The sequence below is a fragment of the Juglans microcarpa x Juglans regia genome, chromosome 7D (genome assembly GCF_004785595.1).
Source record: "Juglans microcarpa x Juglans regia isolate MS1-56 chromosome 7D, Jm3101_v1.0, whole genome shotgun sequence".
In the NCBI taxonomy this organism is placed as follows: Eukaryota; Viridiplantae; Streptophyta; class Magnoliopsida; order Fagales; family Juglandaceae; genus Juglans; species Juglans microcarpa x Juglans regia.
This window is the reverse complement of record NC_054606.1, coordinates 5981104-6007657: the sequence shown is the minus strand read 5'-3', so window position 1 is coordinate 6007657 and position 26554 is coordinate 5981104. Positions and strand designations below refer to the sequence as shown.

The following is a 26554-nucleotide window of genomic DNA, read 5'->3' as shown; positions in this document are numbered from 1 at the left end:
TTTAGCTTATCGAGTCAAGCTCGAACAAAGAATAAAAAAAAACCTCTCTTGGTTCAAGTTCAAGCTCGAGTATTTTGAATCGAGTCGAGCCGAGCTCGACAAGCCAAAGACTGGCTCTGCTCGGCTCAATTACAACCCTAATGGATGATGCTCTAAAGATATTCAATTATCTGATATCGTATTTTAAAGGAATATATTATATGTTTTGTTTTTATCTAATTTTATTTTATTACAGTGATCTATCATTATTCATGGCTTTAAATTTGTTATTATATAAAAGAAAGAACTCTAAACTATATTCTTAATATACAACCTCATTAAAGTGAGATAAATATTAAAATAAAATTATAGTTGGTAGAATTTAAAATATATATATATTATCTACTTTGTTGTGCTTGTAGTTTTATTTTATTTTATTTTATAATAAATTACGTATCACATGGAGAAGGTTATTTGAACTCATAAACTATATTCCGATAAAATTTTTCCGAATAGATAAGTGGTGCCAACTCAGCTCAATGTTAAGCTGAGAACTCCGCACAAAGATTTTAAGAACTACCTATATCTCTAATTTTTCATCCCAACAAAACAACAAAAAGCGACCAAAGAAACTTCAGACTTCAGAGCTCCCAACTAAAAATCCACAGTGCCAATCCCACCCATCATTTTCTTCTTCGGCTCTTCCTTCTCTCCCTCTCACGTGCTGGGCGCTCTTTCTCCATCATCATCTCCCAGCTTGGCTAGGTCTTGGTGAACTTCTTTCACCGTAAAAGCTTCAGTTTTAGAATTTTTTTTTTTTGGGCGACGAAATGATGGGCTCGGAGAACGAAGGGTTCGAAGAAGCCCATCTTTACGCCTCCAAGGAGGAAATGGAAAATCTCGTCCTCGACAATCCGTTGAACGATAGCAATTCATATTCAAACTACCGAAGCGCTATGTCGTCGGCGATCTCTGATACATCCCACCCTCTTGCGCCGTCGATCCTCGTCACCCCTGCCGATTCGGATCCTATCCTCTCGCCACCACCCTACCGCGATCACCTATACCGTAACTCCCCGACGGAGAGCTCTTACATCGAGCCTCCCCCGTTTGGGGGTAATGTCAGCGACGTCAACGGAGTCGAAAACCATAGCCTGAATTTGGATAATTTCGGGAGATTTTCAAGATCCGCATCATGGTCTACGTCTTCGAGTTCGGACTCGGAGTATGTGAAAATCACGGTGTCGAATCCGCAGAAAGAGCAGGAAGCTTCGAATTCGATCGTGCCGGGCGGTGGAACTTACGTGACGTATTTGATTACGACGAGAACGAACGTCCCGGAGTTCGGAGGTGTCGAATTCAGCGTCCGGAGACGGTTCCGAGACGTGGTCACGTTATCAGATCGGTTGGCAGAGTCGTACAGAGGGCTCTTCATACCGCCTCGGCCAGACAAGAGCGTGGTAGAGAGTCAGGTGATGCATAAGCAGGAGTTCGTGGAGCTGAGAAGGGTGGCCCTGGAGAAGTACCTGCGGAGACTGGCGGCGCACCCGGTGATCAAGCGGAGCGATGAGCTCAAGGTGTTCTTACAGGTTCAAGGGAAGCTGCCGCTGGCGGCTACGACGGACGTGGCTTCAAGGATGCTCGACGGGGCGGTGAAGTTGCCCAAGCAGTTGCTGGGGGATAGCAGCGTGGTGGTGGCACCGCATGAGGTGGTGCAGCCTGCAAAAGGAGGGAGAGACTTGTTGAGGCTGTTCAAGGAGTTGAAGCAGTCGGTTGCCAATGATTGGGGAGGGTCGAGACCTCTCGTGGTAGAGGAAGATAAGGAGTTTTTGGAAAAGAAAGAGAAAATTAATGATCTCGAGCAACAACTCAGCAATGTTTCTAAGCAGGTTATGTATATGTTAAGCTCATTCTTGGTGTTTTTTTTAGCAATCCTATTCTCCGAATCTTAATGTATATTTGTATGTACTATGGTATAAGAATAGAGTTGATTTAGTATGTGGTGGTATTGATATCTTTTGGGAGAACATATACGAAGGTATGTGCCATTGATGTACCATGGTATCTACATGTTTTGAAAATACGCAAGTAAAATATGTATGCTTGCAGTGATCTATTTCTCTACAAGTGATTTTTCGATTGTTTCTCATGTTCTGAATGGTTTGTTAGGCTGAATCACTGGTCAAGGCTCAGCAAGATATGGGAGATACAATGGGTGAATTAGGGCTGGCATTTATTAAACTGACAAAATTTGAGAACGAGGAGGCCACGTTTAACTCTCAGAGAGCACGGGCCCATGACATGAAAGGTTTTGCAACTGCTGCTGTCAAAGCAAGTAGATTCTATCGGGAGTTAAATGCTCAGACTGTCGAGCATTTGGTAAATCACCGAACCTTTGTGGTAGACTATGCTTTGAAATATAATAAATAATATATATATATATGTATATATATTAAAGTGTACGTGGATGTTCCTCCGATGGAAAGCTTGCCAATTGTGTGAGGAGGTGGTTGTGCTTGCACTAGCTTAACTTATTCATGACTTTACGAGCATACCTAAACATTTTTGTTTAAAGTCATTTCACTCCTTAGAAAGTCTTCCACTTTCCTAATGATATTTATTTTGTATGTATTGCAGGATACAATTCACGAATATCTTGGGCTAATGTTAGTTGTCCACAGTGCGTTCTCGGATCGCACAAGTGCTTTGCTGACAGTGCAGACTCTTCTATCAGAATTGAGTTCATTGGAATCAAGGGCTGAGAAACTCGAGGCTACATCATCTAAAGTATTTGGTGCTGGAAAATCAAGGAATCGCAAGATTGAGGACTTGAAAGAGACAATAAGAGCCACAGAGGATGCCAAAAATATTGCAATTAGAGAATATCAGCGGATCAAGGTATCAGCAGACCTAAACCTTTCTCGCATCATGAAAGATTTTCAACATATCTAGATTGTGGTTTATGTCTTTAAGTTTTTGGAAATTAAGAATATGTTCATTTTGACTCCAGTTCTGTACGTTCCATTCATCATGGTTTAGATTTTCAGACCAGACCTTTCGAATTCTAATGCATCCATCAACAATTTTAATTTACAATTTCCTGTTGTGATCAAGGGGAAACTAAACTTGTGATGACATTTGCTGCACTTAGTAAATCCAATACTAAACTAGTGGAAAGTGAAAGCACATCTTAAAAAATAGGGGTTTAATGCAATAACTTAGTAAACACATCTTAGAAGATAGGGTTTGACTTGGTGACTTAGTAGCTTCTTTTTTATCCTTTTTTTAGTGGCTGTAGAAAAATATGATAGCATGAATTCTCTTTCATTGAAGTATGTTTCAGGGTGCTGGTTGATGAGTAGTTGAGCCTAACCTTAAAAATTGTGGAGACAATCCTTGCAAAAATGCTAGAATGAGCCAAATTAATTGGATAAGATGGTCAGGATTGATGTGTAGGTCCTAGGAGGACATTTATGCTTCCTTGGCCGGATGATTTATCTGGTGCTTTAAATTGGTTGGAGCTTGGTGGTCGGTGCAAAAGAATACGTGCATCCTCAGTTTCATGTGACCATCACTTTTCAGGCAGTAGGATGAATGCTGTCCAGCATTTTGTGTCACTTAGGGTTTACTGGTGGGGCACATATGTTTGGCAATGCTTGTGGTTTGTTATTTGTGTTACTAATACTTGTTTTAACCTATCAAAAAAAGAAATTGACAATGGAGAAATGAGGGGAATGGAAGAATCCTTGGATCTTTTTTTAGTTCCTGACACTGCCAACATTTGATCTAGTATAGTTGATGAGAGCCATCCGCCCATCCGGCCCTTTTCTTATTGGGTAGGGTTTATCTGAATTATGGTGTCTTTATACTCATGTTGTGCCTTGACTTCCAGAGTTATTATCTAGTTCTTGTTACTGATTAGAAATTAGTAGTTACCTTTTCCCATCTTCTGTACTTGACCAATTTGGGCAAATTGTACTCGCATAAGTAGCCTTAGTCTTGTAAATTACACCCAATAAAATGCTCAAGCTTTGACAGGAAAACAAGACATCCAAGCCTTATGGCTAGCTATCTCACAATTTGTTTTTTAATCTTCTAGCTAGGTGTGAGTGGTGCAGAGATTGATTTTTTTAACACTTGTTTTTTGGGAAGTTTTGAGTTCTTTGTGACTCATTGAGAGCTCTGGCAAACATTTTATTGCATTTATCGTGGTTTGTAGTGTGGATAATGTGGAGGATAAAATACTCGGCCTGTTGAAGGCTAGACCCAGCTCACCAAGTTATACTAGAGGACAAAATGGATAGGAAGGGAGTAGGAGACAAGAAGTGACCATAGGTGCAGGAGGTGTAAGAGGAGGGTGTCAGAAGGAAGTGAAAAAAGGAAGGGATATTTAGACATGCCAAGGGTTAGACCTCACCTTCGCTGACAGACACGCAAAGGGATCGATCACATCATGGCGGGCAGGCACGCTTAAGGGGGGGGGGTGAGATAAAAGCAAGGGACCAGATGAACAACCGGGCTCTCTTCTTCTTCAACCTTTCGAGGGAGACATCTTCTCCAGCAAGAAGATCTCTAGCTTTCTTTGTAAGTGAGAAATGAGAGTAAACAAGTATATTATAGTGGATTTTTCCTCCCCAAATGCCCGTGGACATAGGCAACATGCCGAACCACGTAAATTTATGTCCCTTTTTCTTATTTTCTTTGTACTTGTTTTCCATTTACTGCCATGGATGTATGTATAGACACTGTACAACTGCACTGGAACACTGTTGGGGGCTTCAAACAACACCGATCAAGGCCCAAGTCGACCAGTGGGCCTTGAATGACTCTCTCTCTTTTCGGTCTGTTGTGAATTTTTACCGCATCAATAGTGGCGTCATCTGTGTGATCTGATTTACTCTTTACGCTGGAGGTGGGAGAATAATGATTTTCCGGCATGCTGAATAATTACAAGACAAGCAGATAACATTCTCCTAGATAAGTGTCCTTAATTTTTCAACTTTTATATTTATGAAAAACATTGATGCAAAAAATGCGCGAGTGATCTTTTTCTCTCCCAAGTAGGAACCTAAGCTCCTTGCCATTGCACTCTGTACACTTCGGATGCACCATGCAAAGATGGGGTATGTGACGAGCACTATTCACATAAGAGGCACTCTGCCCAAGCACATATGTTTCTCAAGCCGTTAGCACAATGCACTGCGCACGCCACGATATTGTACACTTAAGTGCATAGTATCATGCACAAGGGCACTATGCACGTACTGGCCATGCATGGCGCACACAATGCCATGTGTGCGCCATGCATGGCAGTGCACCTGAGACCAACCACAGGCACAAACCGTGAGCCCACTGAAGAAAGCTCCCGGCCACCATGGAGGCCGTTGACATTGTCTACCGCGGTCGTGGTGGTCACCGGAGTTGATGGCCATGCATAGCGGGCAATTGCACAACAGGTGCACGTCTAGTGCACCTGAGACCCACCTCGAGCACACACCGTGGGCCCATCAGAGAAAACTCTTGGCCACCATGGATGCCGCCGGCATTGTCTGTCGCTGCTGTGGTGGTCACCGGAGATGAGCATGGTAGGCAACTGCTGAGCATTAACCCGCGTGCACCCGAGAGGCTCACGATGGTTGGGCCGTGAGCCCCCCTCTCCAGCGGCCACCACTTGGGCTACTGGAAGTTTCTGTTTCCAGTCAGCCACCTCCCGTGAATGGGGAGCTAGCTGAGCCTGGCGCCGTGCCTTGCTCGCCGTGGCATGAGATCTGAGGCGCAAGGAGAGCAACCCCGGGTCCAGCGAACCTGCTGGTGGCCACCAAGTGGTCCGCCGGTAGTTTTTGTCTTGGATCGGCTTATCCTTGCCTCTGGGGACTGAGCACGGTGCGCCTAACAGGTGCACATTGCCGTGCACCAGAGTGGCTCAAGGCCTTCCTCGGCCAGCACATGGCGGGCAACCACCTTAACCGCGTGGGGCTCTCTCCTCTTTTTGGGACTCAACCGCAAGAGGCCCTCCTCTGCACATGACCCTCTTCAGCCACCCCACGTTGGGCAACATGCCAACCAGCATGGGGCTCTCCTTTGCTTGGGACTCAACCGCACAGGGCCCTCCTCTGCTCACGGCCCTCCTTAGCCACCCCATGGTGGGCAACGCGTCAACCTGCATGGGGCTCTCTTCTGCTCGGGACTCAACCGGATAGGGCCTTCCTATGCTCATAACCCTCCTCGGCCACCCTATGGCGGGCAACACATCAACTTGCACGGGGCTCTCCTCTGCTTGGGACTCAACAACACGCGATCCATCTGATCAGGTGTAGTACTTTAACTATACGGGATCTCCTCTGCTTGGGACTCAATTGCACGAGCTCTCCTCTGCATGGGATCTCCTTTGCTTGGGACCCATCTACGCGGGACTCACTTGCAAGAAGCAATTCCTCAGATGCACGGGACCCATCTGATCAGGCGCAGTACCTCTGCTGCATGGGACTCATCGTGCCATTGCACAGTCACCCATGTGGCCAAGGCTTGTAGCGCAAGAAAGTTATACCGCACTACATGGGTTCTAAAAAAAAAAAAAAAGGCGAAGAAATTGCAACTAGCCGCGAGCAATTTTCGATCAAACAAAAATTGATTACAACGACTAAAAACTCCCCGATTTGTCTCTCTCAAAATTTGTGTGAATTTATTTCTATTGACAAAACTGCTTCTTGTGATGTGGAACATCGGCCACGTAATCCAACACGGGTGCAGCCCAGACGTCTCAATACAACTCTATCAGGACAAATTGTTTGGCACTAACGGGCACGATCACTTCACTTGGCATGCAACTTCCCGATAGCTAACAACCAGTGTTTTAAGCGTGTGCCACGCATGTGGAACGTGCACCATGCATGAGCCATGCACAGTACACGTAGTGGAGAACAAGGAACAACCTTGCCCCCAGCGCATGTTGCATGGCCCATGCAACGTGCTCCACCAACTTGCTCACCCAAGTTTGCTTGAATGATCTCAGTCAAGTAATAATCGACTATAGCAACCTTTACTCTCTGAACAAGTTGGCTAGCATCGCAGGCACCCAAATCTTCTTCATCATTGAAACATGACAACTTGCAAGCCTCAACAATGGCACATCTCCAACCTTCGCCGCACTTCGGCAGAGCAATTCAGGTTTGCTACCCTACTTTGTGATTTAGGTCATTTATACTGACTGAGTTGATTTCTTCTAGCGCGGACAAGCGCCTTGTGCCAGCAAGGCCGAGTCCTTAGACTCGCCGCGACACAAAGGTCGAACACAAATCCCTAGATTTGTCGACCCTCGCGCCAGCAAAGCGGAGTCCCTAGACTTGCTGCGACACAATAGTCGAGCACAAGTCCCTAGATTTGTCGACCCTCGCCACAATGCATTGGCTAGGACATGGGTCTTTTGAGCTCTGCCCCATCGACAACCAGTTGAACATAAGTCTCCTAACTTGCTGACCTTCGTGCTACAAGTCGAGTCTCTGAACTCGCCATGATGCATTGGCTAGGGCCAGGACTTTTTGAGCTCTGCCCCATAGACAGCCAGTCGGACATAAGTCTCCTGACTTACCGACCTTCGTGCTACAAGTCGAGTCTCTAGACTCGCCACGATGCATAGGGCCAGGGCCTTCCGAGCTTTGCCCTATAGATAGCTAGTCGGACATAAGTCCCTTGACTTACCGACTTTCGTGTATAAGCTGAGTCTCTAGACTCGCGACGATGCATTGGTCGGGCTAGAGCCCCAGGACTCACCCACACGACCAGTTTGACACAAGTCCCTAGACTTGCCGACTTTCGTGCCATCAAGCCAAGTGTCACACTCAAGCCATAACAGCTGCTAGTGGGTTACCTTCGGGAACGAGCCTTCAGAGTTAACGGGCCTCCGAGCTCCACAACCACTTTGCGCAAGTTACTTTCTGGAACGAGCCGACGAGCTCAGCAACGGCCTAAGGTGGACCCAGGGTGTCAACGGGCCCTCTGACCGCTTTGTGTGGGTTACTTCACACAAACTCCAACACTAACAGTAAATCGAAAACAAAAACATCGAACGAACATACACTTCTCAATAACGAGAAACATCCGAGCTCCGCGCTTACATCACGCGCAGTCGAGTCCACCTCCTACCATGTTTGAGCTCCGCGCTGGCATCATACGCGGTTGAGTATACCTCCTGCCACATTCGAGCTTCATGCTCACATCTCACGCGATCGAGTCCACCTCTTGCCATGTCCGAGCTCCGCGCTCACATCGTACACAGTAGGGTATACCTCCCGCCACATCCGCACTTGCACGCACCTCTCGCCTAAATTTGCCCCTGTAGGCATTTATCGCTTAACACAAGCAAAATGGAGAACGAAGAACCTGTTTCTGAAATTTGTTTTCTTACTGACGACCTCTATTGCATATTTTATCTTAAGGATTCTCAAGGTCTTTGTTGGATCGAGTTGCCCTTAAGAATCGCGACATCTGTGGAGGATAAAATACCTGGCCTGTTGAAGGTTAGACCCAGCCCACCAAGCCACACTAGAGGACAAAATGGAGAGGAAGGGAGTAGGAGACAAGAAGTGACTATAGGTGCAGGAGGTGTAAGAGAAGGGTGTCAGAAGGAAGTGGGAAAATGAATGGATGCTCAGACACACCAAGGGTCAGACCTCACCTTCGCTAACAGATACGCAAAGGGACTAGTCACATCATGGCAGACAGGCACGCACAAGAAGGGGGGTGAGATAAAAGCAAGGGACCAGATGACTAACCAGGCTCTCTTCTTCTTCAACCTCTCGAGGGAGACATCTTCTCCAACGAGAAGATCTCCAGTTTTTTTTGTACAGTGAGAACTGAGAGGAATGAGAGTAAACAAGTATATTATAGTGGATTTTCTCTCTCCAAACACCCGTGGATGTAGGCAACATGCCGAACCACATAAATCTGTGTATCCCTTTCTCTTATTTTCTCTGCACTTGTTTTCCATTCACCACCATGGACGTATGCATCGACACCGTACAGCCGCACCGGAACACTGGCGGGGGCTCCAAACAACAACGATCAAGGCCTGAGTTGACCAGTGGGCCGGGAATGACTATTTCTCTCATTCCGGCCTGTTGTGCGTTTTTTCCTGCATCAACAGATAAGTACTTGACTATATCTTGTAGCTATAATTTCTCATGGTCATAGAATTCCAAATTGTGGATGTCTTGAAAGTTGTATGATTAGGAGATCATTCCAAAGGTCCTAAAATTTCTTTTTATTTTCATTTATGTTGGATATCCTTTTGCCAAATGTGTTTGAGATGTCTATGTTTAGTTGCCTTACCGTTTTAAGTGACATGATATTTAAATTTTGTAAATTCATGTTTTCCATTGTTGATAAGTGCATTAACTACTTATCATGGTTTAATGCTTATATAAATGCAGGAAAACAACAGGAGTGAGCTTGAAAGGCTTGACAAAGAGAGAGAAGCTGACTTATTGAACATGTTAAAAGGTTTTGTGCATAATCAGGTAAAATGAATCTTCTTTTGTCAATATTGGAGGATTGAGCTAAGAACATATTGTTTCCTTTACCATAGCCTTTTTTCAAATTATTTTTGTTCTTTCTTTCCTCCTTTATGCTTCACTATGTGATCTAGTGCTGTTCTTACGTGAGCTCATCTGGGTTGCATAGTCAGGGGGATGAAATCAATGGTTGAGAGAAATTCAAGCCAGTTTTTGGGAAATTGTTGTCTTTTTCTCTTCCCTGTTCATATGACCCTTTTTTTAAAAGATGTTGATTAGATAACTATGAACTGGTGACATGTAATCATAGAATCCTTTTTTCGTTTTCTTTTTTTTTCTCCAGTAAGTATGTTAATCATAGACTTCTTGATACAATTAGCTTTTCATTAGAGATTTTTGAGCTTCATTAAATCACAAGAGCATGTCCGTTGTAAAGGGATGTTCTGCTTGGGGGGTGTGGTTTGAAGCAAGTGCATTACTTGATAGCTGGGTATTATGGTGTTTTGAGTGTAATCATTATAGTCTCTATGATATTGTGAAATGTCACGTTTCAAGTGAGAAAGCATATTGAGTAACAGAATATAAAATCGATTGAATGTTTGTGTTTCAAATTGAGCAACAAGATAGCATTAAGTTGATATTCTTAAAATCAATTTGGGGTGTTTGACTCTTTTGACTGGAGCAATTCTTGAACTATTTCTGTTACTCTCGATTTGCTTGAAAGTGGATATGCTGCTCTAAATCTGATCAGTCTCTAATATAGCATCAGCTCGACCTGCAGATTTCTTTGAACTTAAAAAAAGAAAAAAAAAAAAAAAGAAAAAAGAATTTACCAAACTGCTGCACTTACAAAAACTCAAGCAGTGAAACCATTGTCTGTTGAGAAGGTGGATCGTAAAGTTACTCCTTCTAACTTATGTGTAATCTGCTGGCTCAAATTATGTGTATTCTCTAATGGCTTCTCAAGTGCAATTCTGTCTATCAAGATTTAGCTATTTCTCTTTAAGACCTTTGCTCCTTACAGCTCCTTATGTTTAAGGCTCTATTGTCAATTGATAGGTGGGATATATGGAGAAAATTGCCAACGTGTGGACAAAGGTTGTGGAGGAGACTAGCTGTTATGCGAAAGAGAATTCTTGAACCAAGCGGCTGTAAATTTGAATCTTTGGCTTTTTTGTTCTCGTTTCTCCATATTTGATTGATTTCCACTTACCAAAAAATCAAATATTGATTTTCAATTTTCAGGAAATAGCATTAACATTCATAACAATGAAGGAAAGGGAGCACTAGACTAGTAAGTTCTGAAAAATTGACTTCCCCCAAGTTGTATCTATGATAAAGGTTGTTTACAGGCCTTAAATGCCAGATTTCATGTTGTACATTGATTGTTACCTATTTTATTCTAGGCAACTCTGAGTTGGTGATGTTGGGTCACACCCCGAGTCAATCAGGACTAAGGGAGCGATTTTCTTATAAACACGAGATAGCGAATAAGTAATTGCAGTAGAATTTCCAAAAGAAATCAGAAACTTTTGTTAGAACAATGTTGTTCTTGATTTTAAATTTTGTGATCCTCAGTCATACTTATATTATGTCATATATTTGAAATAGTTGTCATTTAAGTGGCTGCAGGTAGAAGCAGCAATTTGAAATATACCACATCAACATGTGTGAAATAATTGTGATGTATCTATCTTTTAAAGGTAAGTGATTGAATGTAGGGCTGAGCAAAAATTCGAAAATCCTACTCCGCCTCTGACTCCGCACCGACTCCGTTGGAGTAGTGGCTGCAGGTAGAAGCAGCAATTTGAAATATACCACATCAACATGTGTGAAATAATTGTGATGTATCTATCTTTTAAAGGTAAGTGATTGAATGTAGGGCTGAGCAAAAATTCGAAAATCTTACTCCGCCTCTGACTCCGCACCGACTCCGTTGGAGTTGGAGTGTTTTTAACCAAAAAAATCAAAGTCGGAGTCGGAGGTGGTGATGTATTGACTCCGCTCCGACTTTGATATTAGACTTATTTTATAAAAATATATATATATATATTTATATATTAATCATATATATTTTATATAACTATAACTTATATAGTTAATTAAATTCAATAATATACTAATATGAGCAAATTATTATAAAATAATATACTTGTACTATAATATAAATAGATTAAATTCACTAATAATAGTTTTGTATACTACCATGTAACACTAATGTATAATAACATGTAATACTAATTATATCATAACTAATGTATAATACCTGTATAAGCACAAATATATAAATTTATAATAACTAAAGTATAATAACATGTACTAGTAATGTATAATAATCAATGTATAATATAATATGTAATATTAATGTATAAACATTAACATATAATAATATGTACAATGACAATAATTTGTACATTGATTTATTTTTTCAATTTTGGTTATGTTTTAATAAAATTGAAATTGAAAAAATATTTTAAAAAAATTGAAATCTAGAAGCCAAAATCTGATTAGTGAGAGTCCAAGATTGTAAACTTGAAATTTCAAATAGGTTAAGAAAAAAGCTCAATAAAAAGCCCAAAGTTCTTTTCTCGGATCAAAGGTTATGCGAATCGGAGTCGGAGACCTCCGATAGAATGTGTACTTTGTATATGCTCAACCCTAATTGAATGTGTACTTTGTGAAGACGTGGAGAAAAGAATTTTGTGAGTGTGTATGGATGTAAAATCTTGTGTAACTAATGGGTAGGGGTAGGACTGTTCATCCGGGCTGAGTTTTTTTTGGCCTGGTCCGGAACCCGGGTTTGAAAACCTGGACCAACCCGGTCCGGGTACGGGTTTGAAACTCAGGTACCCGGATCTTTATTTTTTTAAATAAAAACCGGTATCAAAACGATACCGGTTATATTCTTCCCCCCCCCCCTCTCGGGTGTCTCCCTCACTCTCTCTCTCGCTGTTTCGTCGTGCTGTGAAAATACAGAAACCCTAACCCCTGCCTCCATCACCGTGACCCCGTGAGCTGTGACCTCATAACCATCCGCCGCTCATCCTCGCCGCATCTCGGTCGCTGCATTCCTGTCTCTGTCGGCCTTTCCCTCTGGGACATTGTTCACTTGTTTGGGTACTCTCTCACTCTCTCTCTCTCCCTGTAATTATGATTCTGTGCGTGAGGAATGGATGGGGTAATCACTTGGTTGATAATGGTTTGGGTTTTTATGGATTTCGTATTTGTTGATAATCAGAGTTAATAGGTGTTGATTTTCGTGGCTTGTGGGCTCTAACCCTCTGCTTAATCGGAGTTAATGGGTGTTCATAATCAGAGTTAATGAGTGTTGATAATGGTTTTAATTGTTAGGGGAATACCCAACTTGGTTTTATTTGTTGGGTTTGCTTGTTCTAACTGATCAGTATCACATGATGAATATCCTAATTCCTAGCTTAAAAATGGATGAATGAAAAAATGTTCTGATCACCGAAACCAAGTTTTGCACAATTTTACTAATTCCAATATCTCCTTTCAAAATCGAGACTCATATATTTGTATTATTGCTAGTTGTATTTGGTCATCCAAGTTGAAGGGAAAGAACTAGCTAGCCTCCTTTCTGGTTTCGAATCGAAGGTTCTGGTATTTGTTTATGGGATTAGTAGCAAACATAATTATGACTATATATGAAGAAGATCATGATGATCATTTTAGGCAATATTTGCTAATTATATATTAGCTTATGATAATTAATTGATAAGCACCATATCCCATTAAGAGTAATGGATTAAGATTGCAATTGTAAGCTAAATCTTTTGATCAAAATAATTAGTTGAAAGATTCAAATTACACACATGATTATGATTTGCCCAATGCTTTGTGTTTCTTTTTTCTCTTTGTGACCAGCTTGGAAAATAATAAACAACCATTTACCTAATTCCATATATAATATTGAAGCCATGTGTTTCATGATGGACCCCACATTGGGAAAGAAGGTTTGATGTATGTTTCTTATTTGTTTAACTTTATAGTTTTATGCACTTCTTTGTTATTGCAAAGTCTAACTTCTCCACTAAAAGCAGATCAACATGAAAGGCTTAGATGGTTTACAAGGACTCATATATGTTGGGACTGTATGTGTTTTCAGAAGGCAAGCACTTTATGGATTTGATGCACCTGCCAAGAAGAAGCCCCCTAGCAAAACCTGCAACTGTTTGCCAAAATGGTGCTGCCTATGTTGTGGCATTGAAAAGTAATGCTGGAAAAATTTCTTATTGTGTATTAGAGTTTAATTAAAGTAATGTATGTGTTTTGTAATATTCTTAGCAAATTAGTTCAAACAATGTAATATGTAGTTGATTGCATCTTGTATGTCGCATGCATTTTACATGATAAATATTGATTTTTTTTTTATTTTTACATGCATTTAGTTAAAAAGTTTAATTAATTGTTTATAGGCTCATGTTATATTATAGGTGTATGTTGTATTGAGAATATGATTTGAAATTAATAATATTTGAAGTCCAAATAATAATAAAAAAACTTTTGTGTAAAAAAAAAAAAAAAAAATCCCGGAATCTGGGTTTTGAAAAACCCGGATTTACCCGGGTTCCGGCCCGGGTTTGACCCGGACCAACCCGGGTTCCGGTCTGGGTAGACCCGGGTTTCTGGGTTGGAACCCGGATAAATACCCCTAGGTAGGAGATCCAATTCGAAGCGTTACAAGGCCTGCGAAGGAAGGCCCAAATAGGTGAGGAACAACGTGACTGTATGGCAAGGAACCAGGGAAAAGGAAGAACAAAGTAAGTTTGCTTTTGTTGGGACTTCCAAAATTCTGGACAGAAGCCCGTAATATTCGTCGGCTTCCCCCTCCTAGAAGAATTGCTACAGCACTTGGCACTTGCATTTGATCAATAGCCCAAAAGTTGAGAGACTAGCACCTTCGGCCTTATATTCTAATACAGAAACCCGACCCATACTCAAGAGTCTATTGACTTCAGATTTCGTTCCCCCCTCACCTCTTCACTCTCCCCATTCAACGTGGACTCGTTCGGAAAATAAAAAAGATTACCTTAAGACTTCTATTTGCATCTCAACATAGGAAATAGAATAGGGTAGTGATAAGATTACTACTTTATTATTATCTATTTACTACTCATAGTTCATTTCAAATTTTTTATTATTTTCTTTTAAGTATTTTTTTAACATCCTTAATCATTAAAAAAATATTAAAAAATATATAATTTTCTTAATAGTCACTTCTTTAACTATTAAAGAAAATAAAAAATAAAAAAAATCAAATATAAAATGAATAACAAATAAGTAATAAGATAATATTAACCCTATCATTTTTCAATAGAATATATGCTTCGGCCACTTAATAGGATAAAAATTCATTTACAAAATAAGTTTTTTTTTTTTTAACGGTAGAATTAGGCGAGACATGTGACTCACAAAGAAATCTTAAAAAATAAAATTGTTTTCAAAGTTAGCAGTTTGTTTTTCATATTGATTTGAAAGTAAAGGATTAAAAAGAAAAAAAAAGAGAAAATAATATTACTTTTTATCTTAAATTTTGTACTATCTTAGATAATTTAATAAGTTAACTTTTAAATATTTATTCAAAATATGCCATACTAATAATTGTGATTTGAAAAATATAATTTTATATATTATATCACAGTTTTATTCTTATTATTTTACGACGGTGATAGTGATACTATTCATTACGTTTTGAATTATTTTTCTCAAATAATTAGTGCATGATCGAAAATAGGGGTAAAAATCGATCATTTCGGTGTGATTTTTGGGCAAAATTGACGCCGACCGATGAGAGAAAATTGGATGAAACAACAGATAGTAACGAATCGATGGGAAAAAGAAAACTGATCGAAGCAGTTCTTGATTGGAGCTTGGCTCCCTAACGGCAAGATTCTTTTGAGAGAATAGAGAGAGATGGAGAGTTGCAGAGGAGAGAGAGAGTTGAAGAGGTGTAAAACATGAGAAAGAAGATGACTGGAGAATAAGAAGACTCCATTTCAAAACGACACCTTTCAATTTAAGTGAAACGGCATCGTTACATACATATATTTTTTTTTGAGTTTTGCTATGTACAAGTAAATTTGTGTACTAATGTTGTTGCCTTCATATTCTAAATTCAAATTAGTATTGTTTTCAATAAAATTTATTTTCTGACCAATTACATTGAATGAGTGCGCGTAATAGTACGCAGAATCGCTTACAATTAGATTTTTCTATTTTTTTATACGTCGTTTCTATTATGTTTTGTATACTTATAGGTGAAAAATGATGTCGTTCCACCTAAACTTAAGTGTAACAATGTTGTTTTGATTAGTGTATATTAAAAAAAAATATAGTTTTATTTTATCGGTCAATTCAGCAGTTCGGTTCAGCTTTAAACTGGGACGAACCGCTGAACATCGTTTCATTGAATTTTTTACTACACGTCGGCCGGTTCTCCACCGATTCCGACTGATTCTTGACCAGTGTTTCAAATACCGTACCGTACTGGTTGGTACGGTCGAAATATGCCATACTGGCCACTAGTCCGGTACAAGTATTGCATACATTTCTTATCAGCCCAAATATCGGCTGTACTGTCCTATATTTCGGCCCGTACCGGCCGATATTTCGACTTATATTTTTTATTTTTTTTAAATATAAACTCATTTTTTGACTCTTAATTTAGACTAGACTATTTATAATTTATATATATATGTATTTATATATAATTTATTTATATATAAGTTAATATTTTAAAATATAATTTATATATATAATTTATTTGATAATTTTAAAATAATATACAAAACGATATTAATATTAAAATATTTCGTTTGAATGTGTTAACTAATACATTATCTAATACAGTATTCAAAATATTATTCCTGACACGACTGATCGGTTCCCGTCGGTACCGACTGGCTGCGTCGGTTTTTGTTCAGCCCGAAAAGAGAAAAAAAGGAATTTACATTTGCGATTGCTTAGGAAAAAAAAATTTGAATAGCAATAAATTTGTTTAGAAAAAAAAAAATCAAATATATATTTAATTACAAAGAAAAGCCACTCGCTCAGCCCGCTTAAGCTTTTTTCCACGTTGTCCTGTCCCTGTCAACGACTGAATCCACACCGCTTAAGCTTCAGTCATGTCTTTAGTCTTTAACACGACGACCGCTGACTTTATCTTCCTTTCTTTGTCAGCTCTGCTGCATCTTCTTCCTTCTCCCTCCCTTCCTCCCACGTCCCCTCTTCTGCTTTTCTTTTTCTTTTTCTTTTTCTTTTTCTTTTTTTCCTTCCTTTATTCCCCCCACAAACCGCGTTTCCCGAGGGACTTTTCCGTAATATCCCTTTCAAAACTGTCCACTCAATTGAATTCCTCGCTCCTCTTCTTTCTTCGTCTTCATCCCCTCGTATGGTCTATTATTATTGCTTCATTTTCCCAACCCTAATCTCTACTCTACCTTTCCTCGAATTCACGGAACCTTGATTTCAAGTACCGGTAATCATTAATCCAACTTCGTCACCATGGAGGATAATGGTGAGGAAAAATTATTGGCTGTGGCGCGGCACATCGCCAAGACGCTGGGCCACAACGAAACCATGGCCGACGATATCTTGCAGATCTTCTCCAACTTCGACGGCAGGTTTTCTCGCGAGAAGCTTTCCGATAATATTGGGGACGACCACGATCACCACGAAGACCATCCCAGGGTCTCCGTCGCCGCGCTCGAGCTCACTCTCAAGTCCCTCGACCGTCAGATCTCCCGTTACTTGGAGGCTGGCCACCCGATCTGGGCCGACTCCGCTGATTCCGCGGCTTTTCTCGACACCATCGACGAGTTGATCGCCACCATCAGGGAGTGGACCCTTGTCTCCAGGCAGAAGGCTGTCGGCGCGTGCCTGGTACGCGCCCAGGACCTCATGCAGCAAGCCATGTTTCGTGCGGAGGACGAGTTCAGGTCCTTGATGGAAAGCGGCGGTGAGTCCTTTGAACTGAGTCGCGATTACCGAAACGGCGAGTCCACTGGAAACCTGTCCTTTGATTCAGAAGACGACGAAGAAGGAGATATCGGAAACGGTGTGGACAACGAAATCCCTGTAGCGCACCCAATCACCGACTATGAAATAGTCATTGACGCGCTCCCCTCAGGTACGATCAAGGATCTCCACGAGATAGCGAAGCGTATGGTGGCAGCAGGGTTCGGCAAGGAGTGCTCGCACGTGTACAGTAGCTGCAGGCGCGAGTTCCTGGAGGAAAGCCTGTCCAGGTTAGGGTTGCAAAAGCTGAGCACCGAGGAAGTTCACAAGATGCCATGGCCAGACCTCGAGGACGAGATCGAACGGTGGATCAAGGCCGTGAATGTCTCGCTCCGTATCCTCTTCCCCAGTGAGCGACGGCTCTGCGACCGTGTCTTTGTTGGGCTCTCCTCCGCCGCCGACCTCTCCTTCATGGAGGTATGCCGAGGATCAACGATTCAGCTGCTGAATTTCGCCGACGCGGTCGCCATCCGGAGTCGATCGCCGGAGCGGTTGTTCAGAGTTCTCGACGTGTTCGAGAATTTGAAAGACCTAATGCCCGAGTTCGAGTCGGTGTTTTCGGATCAGTACTGTTTGGTTCTTCGGAACGAAGCCATAACGATTTGGAAGAGATTAGGAGAAGCAATCAGAGCTATTTTAATGGAATTGGAGAATTTGATCCGTCGGGACCCGGCAAAGGCACCAGTTCCCGGCGGCGGGCTCCATCCAATAACTCGGTACGTGATGAATTATCTTCGAGCTGCCTGTCGATCGCGCCGATCTCTCGAGCAAGTTTTCGACGAGAATGTGGTTCCACCTCCACCGCCTTCGAAGCTTAATAACAATCGAGGAGGATCTTCATCGTCTTCATTGTCGGTTCAGATGGCATGGATTATGGAGCTACTGGAGAGCAATTTGGAGGCCAAGTCGAAGATTTACAAGGACTCTGCTTTGTCCTATTTATTCATGATGAACAATGGGAGGTATATAGTTCACAAGGTCAAGGATAGTGAGCTCGGCTTGCTGTTAGGCGATGATTGGATTCGGAAACACACGGCCAAAGTCCGGCAATGCCACGCCAATTACCAGAGAAGCTCGTGGAATAAGGTTCTAGGAGTGCTGAAGCTAGAAAATGGTTCGCAAGCTGCCAATGTTGTTGCAAGCACCATGAAAGATAGAATTAAGTTGTTCAACACCTCCTTTGAGGAGATATGTGATGTTCAATCTGGCTGGGTAGTTTACGATGATCAGATGAGGGAAGAGTTAAGGATCTCGGTGGTGAAGCTCTTGTTGCCAGCGTATGGTAGCTTTATTGGAAGGCTCCGGAATGTCCCCGAGCTACGGAAGCATGTGGAGAGGCATATTAAGTTTGGCGCAGAGGAAATTGAGGCTCGCATTAACGGCCTGTTTCAGGGAAACACTGGATCAGCAGGTCGCCGGACGTGAAGGTAAGCCACCACCAAAAGTTGTTGTGTATGTAGCATCTTTGTGTTGGTGTCTACGAATGCTTATGTTGTATGAATGGTGATCGAATTATTTGTCTTCCCTATACCAGAAGTTTGTACCATATGTTAATGAAAATCATTGATGCTTGCCACATTGATCTGAGTTGTTCTGAAATTAGGCTGTAAGTTTGTGTTCTAAATAGGTGTTTATATTAGTATGTTGGGAATTAATCTGATTTCTTGATTTGTAAGATGGTTAAAATCATATAAGATCTTATCTGCGAGGAAATTAATATGTTTTTTGTGAGAAATTTTAGGCCTAAGGGGTAGTCCAAATGGATATCTACATTTATAAGTTTTACTAGATGATCATATTAGAGTAGGAACTTAAACGGTAGTCGGAGGAATATAGGTTACAGAGTCTCATATTACCAGTTAAGATTTTAACGAAGTATGTTGCATGCTCATTAATTTGAAGTAGATATAGTAAGGTTTTGTTGCCCATTTTAAGTCAAATTTGATAGACTGCGATCGGTTTCCATATTATAGATCTTGGTTTGTGCTTTATGGCATTTAACAATTAAAGAAAGAGATAGGGCAAAGCCGAAAGGATTTGCAATTTAAAAGTTATTGAAGGTTGAAGGAGATTGCTTGCTTCTTCTTTCCATTGGTACATCCTACATTCAATAGAGAGGAATCTCCACCAAGAAGAAAGTTACTTATTAAACTAAATTTTTTGGGAAAGGAAATGAGCTCTCTATATTTTCCCCTTTAAAATCTGTTTGACACCGAAGAAACGAAATTAAGGTTTTCCATGAAATGAGTGATTTGATTTGTATCATTGATTAGATCAAGGGCTCTGATAATTTGTTAGGCCGGGAAGGACTGTATCCTCTAGGTACTTTTGGATATACTGGTATGCCGCTTGGCTCGGATGAATGCAGTCCCAAAACAAGAATTGGGAATCATTTGCACACATTAGAGATTTGTGATTACATAGTGGACCCGCTTCCACAAACCCAGTTCCACAGCACCCTCTGTTTGTTTCCACAAAGCCTGTTACACCACAACAACAAAATTATCCAAATTACACTTCCAGGAAACCTAGTGAAAACCCTACGAGGGGGGCCTTACCATATTTTTGTGGATTGTTGATCATGTCGATCAGCGGCTTATATATGTCCGCATAGACGATTCTGCTTCCCGGAAGTGATTCCTGCAACTTAGGTAACAGTTTTGCGAGCTTCTGATTGTAAGATTGAGCATCTGAATTCTGTTCTTGCAAGCATGTTCTATCATGGGGATTCCCAAATTTTGCAGTTATTTGAACGGGCAGACAACCAATTGGAGGAAGCCCAGCTATAACCATTATACGCAATCCCAGCTGGTACAGTTCCTATAGATTTAAGTACAAAGATTTAGTTGTTAGCATCAGTATAATATTCATCTGCAAAACACGTGTTCCTTGGTTACATAGATGAAGAGGAGGATGCATGTTTTACCTGCACAAACTTTTGAATTCTTTGCTGCAGAAAATCCTGGTACTGACTGATGCTGAACTGGTGCCTCCTTGTGGGTATATCATAGAAGTTGAAACCAAAGTCATTAGTTCCCGCACTAATCATGACTAAAGAACCACTAATTATCTTCATAGCTTCGGCTTCACCTGCAAACCCTTTAAGTCTTTCAATATAATTTCTGAAGTAATCAATCTGCCTTGACACTGGGATGACCCCAGATGCAGCACTTGTTAGATCATCGTACCCTGATCCAGCCGATGCAAAACAAACACCGGTGCGGAGTTCATCATTCGATAGGTTTGGATCTAGATAGGGAGGAACATTCTCCTTGATCCCTAGGAAGCTTGCCACCGAGTCAGGAATGAGTTTTCCATTAGAAAACCTCCCTGTGGGAACATGATTGGGAAAGTCTTGACCATATGGGTAATGGTTCCCCCTGAAAAGGGTGACAACATAGTTGTTATTACCCGTATCCACCGTCGAATCACCAAAGATTAGAATGGCTGGGAATTTTGGTGGGGTTGAGGCTCTGCATGTGTTGCCGATGATGGTTAGAACCTCTAGGAATATGATGAAGATAGAAGAAGCTGACAAGAGTTTCATTTTTAATGGGTATGAATAACCTTGGTAGATAGCTTAGCATATATATGCTTTATAAGGAATAGAACACTCAATTTCTTACCATTTTTAGTTTGGAGGACATATCTTTAAGTACTGTGAGATTTGACCTATATATGTCAAGTTATTTAATCTTATTCTTATATTTAAGAGAAGCAATATCATTTGTGAGGTGCAGCATTGAATTTGTACAGCATTGTTTCTGAGTTGTACTTGTTGGGTCTTTAAATCCAAGTTATGGCGGTCGAAATTTCAAGCTATTGTTATTGGGAGTGGAGGGGTTGCTTGTTTTTCAATTAATAATATGAGCATAGTCCAAAACCACTCGATCCTATTGACCCACTTGGGCCTTTAAACTTGGGCCACCTATGACCGATTTCACCCCCTCTCTCTCTCTCTCTCTCTGTTTCTCTCTCAGAGCATTGCTCTGGTCTCTGGAGGATAATAGGATAGATTCTCCTTTCCAGTTGCAGAGCTTCGAATCTTGAAGCGATTGTACTACCAATACACAATCCCGAGGCTTCCATGAATGACTCGCCGAATGCCATGCTTGATATTTCTTTAATTTAAGAAAATAAGAAGGTGCACAATTTATGGGAAGCCATTTTTTCATACTCAAAATTCAAATACAATCAGAACTTCTGACGCATTTAATTGATCTTTTTATACCATTGCCAAAAAAATAACCTTGAGAAGATGGTCGGAATACACATTTGGAGCATATATTGTGAAGACTAAAAGGAGGCGAAAACCGAGCTTTCCCGGTCAATAAAGACTAGACTCCTAAGTCCTCTTTTGTTGTTGTTGCACCACCAAAACAGAAGCTTTACTGTCGAGATCTGTGGAGGTGAGCAAGTCTCCGATTATCCCCAACTCTGGGAACTCACTCCATTCCACAAGCCCTGAAGTCTGAGGGGAGTTTATGTTGTATCGTCTACCAACTATAATAAGGTCGTAGTCCTCCACCATAGAACGAACCATCAAAGCCGTCTGAGGCCCATCTTTCACAACCTCCTCCATGAATATCACATATTCTTTCCCTACATTGTTAAGTTTGACATCCCTCAGCACTTCAGAATCAATCATTTCGTCCCAAGCATGAGGAGCAGAAGCACCACTCTCCTCGTTGCTTTGGGCAACAAAGTTAATCACAGTGAGGCTGATGCTGGAGTTGTTGGCCATGCGTTTGGCAAAAGTTAATGCCTCTCGATCATCATTGCCTCCGAGGAAGATCATGCCAACAGAAAAAGATGGCGACAACTCTGCTGAAACCACTAAGCTCTCGCCTAAATGGCCGCGATCGACCAGGATCCCGATGGAGCAGGGAGCCAGTTCAAGGACACTGCAATTGAAGGTCCTTATGGCACTGTCCTCCGATTCCAAAGACCCGTCCATGTTCCATTTTCTGTGGAAGGGAAGTATTATGAAGGATGTGAGTCTTTCCAATGCAAAGCTGCATATGTCTTCGTGCATGAACTTGGGTGGAGTGATTGCTGTGAAAACGTCTACCGATAGAGCACAAGGCTTGTACTGATGTTCGAAGTTATTGAAAGCGAGAACAACATTCTCTGAGTAGGAAGCTTTGGGAAGACTCTTTTTCTGCATTTGGTGGGAGAAAAATATTGGGAATGCTCGGCCAATCAGTTCGATGAGGTGAAGCACATCAATGTTAAGGGGCCCTTCTGAAGATGGGCTTGAAGCTTCTAGTAGTTTGATTATGGCAGCAACATTATCAGGTCTGTGAATGCATACTAGGATTCGAAGAACCCCATCGTTTCTGCAATGTATAATATCTCGATCTTGGTAACTTGCATATTTCCTTGTAGGATCGTAGATGTGTTTCACCAAAATTGGCACAATAATTGCATTCAACAGGATCGAAATAGTCGACATAGAGAATTCTCGGTCTGTCACGGTTTCCACCTAAAATAAAATAAAAAATAAAATCATCGGCTTTGCTTTTTTCAAGAGAACATGTTTCCTACAAGCATCTACTGTGCAATATCAATATACTACATCCTTCATGTTTCTATAGGATCGATGTTTCGTTTGAGTAGTTCTTCACGAATTAAGAGTAATACAGTCATACAGTATATAAATAATCCTGTGCACTCATTTTTTTTTTTTAAATAGAGTCTACTATTAAAAAATAGATTTTATAATTTTTTTAAATGAAATGAGAGAGACTTGCACACTTTAAAACTGTACAAATAATTTCTCTACGTTTAACATACTCCTAATTACCCATGATAAAAATCGATCAAATCAATATCATCATATATATTGGCCAGAAAAAGGAAAAAAGCAAAGTTGAAATACGGCAATGCTGTGGTTGTATACTTCATAAATATTGGAAGAAATACACTTTTTTTTTAAATTTTTTTTATTTGCAATTGCACCTCTAATTAATTTGGTTTTTACACTTAATTTGCTTCGCATGAAACTATCAAAACTACTCATGTCATAATATTACACATTCAAACTACTAAACTACTGTATATAATATTTATGATTCGTTATAAATTAAGTGCGTAGATATATTGAAGGTATATATCTACACAAGAAATTTTATTTACAATTTTAAGTGGGAGACTGTGTGTGTAGTTTTATTGATGAATGAGGATAAAATGAGAAAAAATATTATTTTAAAAAAAATATTATTATAATTTTAAAATTTATTTAAGCATAACTGTTTGAGTTTGTATAGACATTCTCCAAATGAAAATTGTATGAGATATCTACACTGAATTCAATTAGAAGAGAGGGGGAATTTCCAAATTTTCTAGGAAAAAAACAACGGTAAAAGTTAATAAATATTGGAAATGCAGTAAATAATAATTACCTGCAGGTTATCTCTGAATGCAGCGTAGAAGGACAGCTGGACAACACCTTTGGAACACATAACGAGAGTGAGTGCAAGAGCATCCTTTAGGGGCATTTTATAGCAGACGTGAGGAACAAAACACACCACCATTTTGCCCACAAAAGTAGCAACAATTATGGCAACATTGGGTGTCATGAAGTATTCAATGGAATTGGTGATTAAGCGAAGATCCGTCCTCATCCCGCACGTAGTCACAAAGAGTGGATGCAACACATTTTCAGTGAAGCTGTGGAATTTGTGAACAAGAGCTGACCCCAAAGGAGGTCCATCTGGAATTGCCAAACCCATAACAAATGGTCCAAAGAAGAAGGACATCTGATATAAATGAGAAAGCAATCCGGATCCAAACATTATCAGCACGATGACGAGAATGTATATGCCTTTGACAGGCCTACCTTTCGGTGTCTGGCGCACAACCCAAAACATTGCTGGTCTTAAGGCATAAGTAACGATCAAAATATAGAGAATGCTCGATCCAATATCGATAAAAGCGAGGTAGATACTCTTCTCCTTGCTAGCAGATGTCATTGTGGAAACAAGAATAAGAAACATGCTAAACAGGTCGCTGACCAATGCTGAAGATAGGGCTAATTGACCAAGCTCAGAATTTAGGATCTTGAGGTGCTCCAGAAGGTAAGCAACAACCGGAAATGGAGTCATACAATGTATTGTTGTTAGAACTGGAAGGGTGAACGCTTCTTCATCTGTTAGCCATGATCTACTGAATCTCATTTGCATTGACAAGCCAATTAGCAAAGGCACCAACATGCTAGCAATACCGATCCACAACGCTTTTCTTCCCATTCTATTTATCACTCTCATATCCATTTTCACCCCACTTAGGAAAAAAAAGAGTGTTTGACCAAAGAAAGCTAGCACGCCAAGTGTTTCTTGACTTCTAATGGAAAACAAACCCTCGAATATTTTGAAGCGCCCCAGGAGGGATGGACCGAGGATTATGCCAGCCTGCATATCATTAATTCACATTATAATTTATATATATATATATATAAATAAACAAACCCTATATATATATATATTCACTTCAATTGGATCAAATATATAAATATTATAAATACGGAGATGGTCAGGAAGTGGAAGATCAAAATACTTACAATAAGTTGTGAGGTGAATGGAGGGACTCCAAGAGGCTTGAGAATGTAATGGGAGGTTTGCGTGATGGCAAAAATAAGAATAATCTGCAGCTCAAGCTGTGGCAATGAAAATGGCATTGTCCCGAAAGAAAAGTTGGTTCTGAAACCTGCTGAATTCACCTTGCAGGGAAACTCAACGCATTCTTTTAAGGTGATAGGGCTGCTTATATTAAAAGATAATACGGGCGATCCAAAGCTGGACGGCGGTGGAGCTAATATTTGTCCTGCCATGCATGCGGCCAGGGGCGTTGGTTTGATCTAATTCTTCTTATCTCATCTTGCTAGCAGCTCCTTCTTCCCTCCCACAAATCAGTTGATTGTGAAAAAAAAAAAAAAAATGGGGTTGAGATCGAAAGAAACAAATAAAAAAAGCAAAACTGTATGATCTATTACTCCATGCATGCATGGAATATCAATAAACTCGACCCCCGAAAGGCAGGCCTAGCTATTTTTGGGGCAAGTACAGGTTATGGCACCAACTAACCTCCAGGCACATAATTGGCCGTTGAAAATAGTCAAACAGACAGTCAAGATCATCTGCATACAAGATCTGTACGTACGTATATCACTTAGTGCATGGGTTAGCTAGCTGGCTGCGCGCAGGAACATTCCACGCATATATATATATATATAGATATTTATGTCTAGCTATTTCATGACTTGGAATTAAATCTTTGAAAACTAATATATATTTAGTTGCAAACCCTCAATATTATTGACAATATATGACGGGTCAATAGGTTCTAGAACGGGCTAGCTTTTTATCGTGATATATATATATATATATATATATATATATACTTCTTTGAACGATCATTAAATATATATTAGATCATTAGATTGAATTCTTTTCCCCTTTAGTAGATCAATTTGTTAAGATATAAATTTAATCATATATAAAATTTATCTTTTTCCATCAACTTAAATTTTTAGATATATATGATGTGATGATTTCACAAAATACATATAAATCAAAGTAGAAATGTTCAAGCTGCCAGCTTGACTTTGCATTAATGATTTGGAAGGGGATCGAGTGTTAACATATAAAATTAAGTTATTTTTTTAGACAAGTGACAATATTTTCACATTAACATGCTTTAACTTTTTTGTCTTAGCTAGGCATATTGCTTTCCCTCGAAGTAGTATACCCACCCTTTGCTTATTTATGTTTCAAATATAGAAATTCAAACCTTTTCCCTTCTAGATTTTGTATTCAAAGAATTTCCGAAATGAGTGCGCACGTAGAAAAACCTTTGTCTTTCTAGATTTTGCACTGAAAGAATTTCCAAAATGATTGAAAAAAATCTGCTCATAAATCCAGCTGTCAAATGACCTCACCTATATAAATATATATATATATATATATATATATGTCCTTTGCGAATTAAACTACTGATCATCACATTTAGCAATTAATTCTTGGAAAAAA

General features: G+C 40.3%; 4 protein-coding genes across 5 annotated transcripts; 2 read left to right on the top strand and 2 right to left on the bottom strand.

The window, feature by feature from the left end:
* The first annotated feature begins 510 nt into the window (after positions 1-510).
* On the top strand, positions 511-11032 carry LOC121238912 (sorting nexin 2B-like). Of its 2 annotated transcripts, XM_041136008.1 has the most exons (6): positions 593-1868; positions 2149-2358; positions 2617-2877; positions 9408-9494; positions 10548-10639; positions 10734-11032. In XM_041136008.1, exons 1-5 carry the CDS (start codon positions 810-812, stop codon positions 10626-10628), a joined length of 1698 nt encoding a protein of 565 aa, XP_040991942.1. In that variant the 5' UTR covers positions 593-809; the 3' UTR covers positions 10629-10639; positions 10734-11032. The 2 variants fall into 2 exon arrangements, with proteins under 2 accessions (XP_040991941.1, XP_040991942.1); XM_041136007.1 differs by having other exon boundaries at positions 511-1868; positions 10548-11032.
* Positions 11033-16557: 5525 nt separating this feature from the next.
* On the top strand, positions 16558-19103 carry LOC121238903 (exocyst complex component EXO70B1-like). The gene has a single exon (XM_041135991.1). It carries the CDS (start codon positions 17013-17015, stop codon positions 18948-18950), a length of 1938 nt encoding a protein of 645 aa, XP_040991925.1. The 5' UTR covers positions 16558-17012; the 3' UTR covers positions 18951-19103.
* A 696-nt stretch (positions 19104-19799) lies between these two features.
* LOC121239497 (GDSL esterase/lipase At2g31550-like) lies at positions 19800-21072 on the bottom strand. The gene is made up of 3 exons (XM_041136753.1): positions 20452-21072; positions 20084-20345; positions 19800-20005 (listed from the first exon to the last, which is right to left on the bottom strand). The coding sequence occupies exons 1-3, from the start codon at positions 21070-21072 to the stop codon at positions 19800-19802; spliced, it is 1089 nt and encodes a 362-aa protein (XP_040992687.1).
* Positions 21073-21870: 798 nt separating this feature from the next.
* On the bottom strand, positions 21871-24799 carry LOC121239496 (cation/H(+) antiporter 4-like). The gene is made up of 2 exons (XM_041136752.1): positions 23930-24799; positions 21871-23010 (listed from the first exon to the last, which is right to left on the bottom strand). Exons 1-2 carry the CDS (start codon positions 24797-24799, stop codon positions 21871-21873), a joined length of 2010 nt encoding a protein of 669 aa, XP_040992686.1.
* Between the last annotated feature and the right edge of the window lie 1755 nt (positions 24800-26554).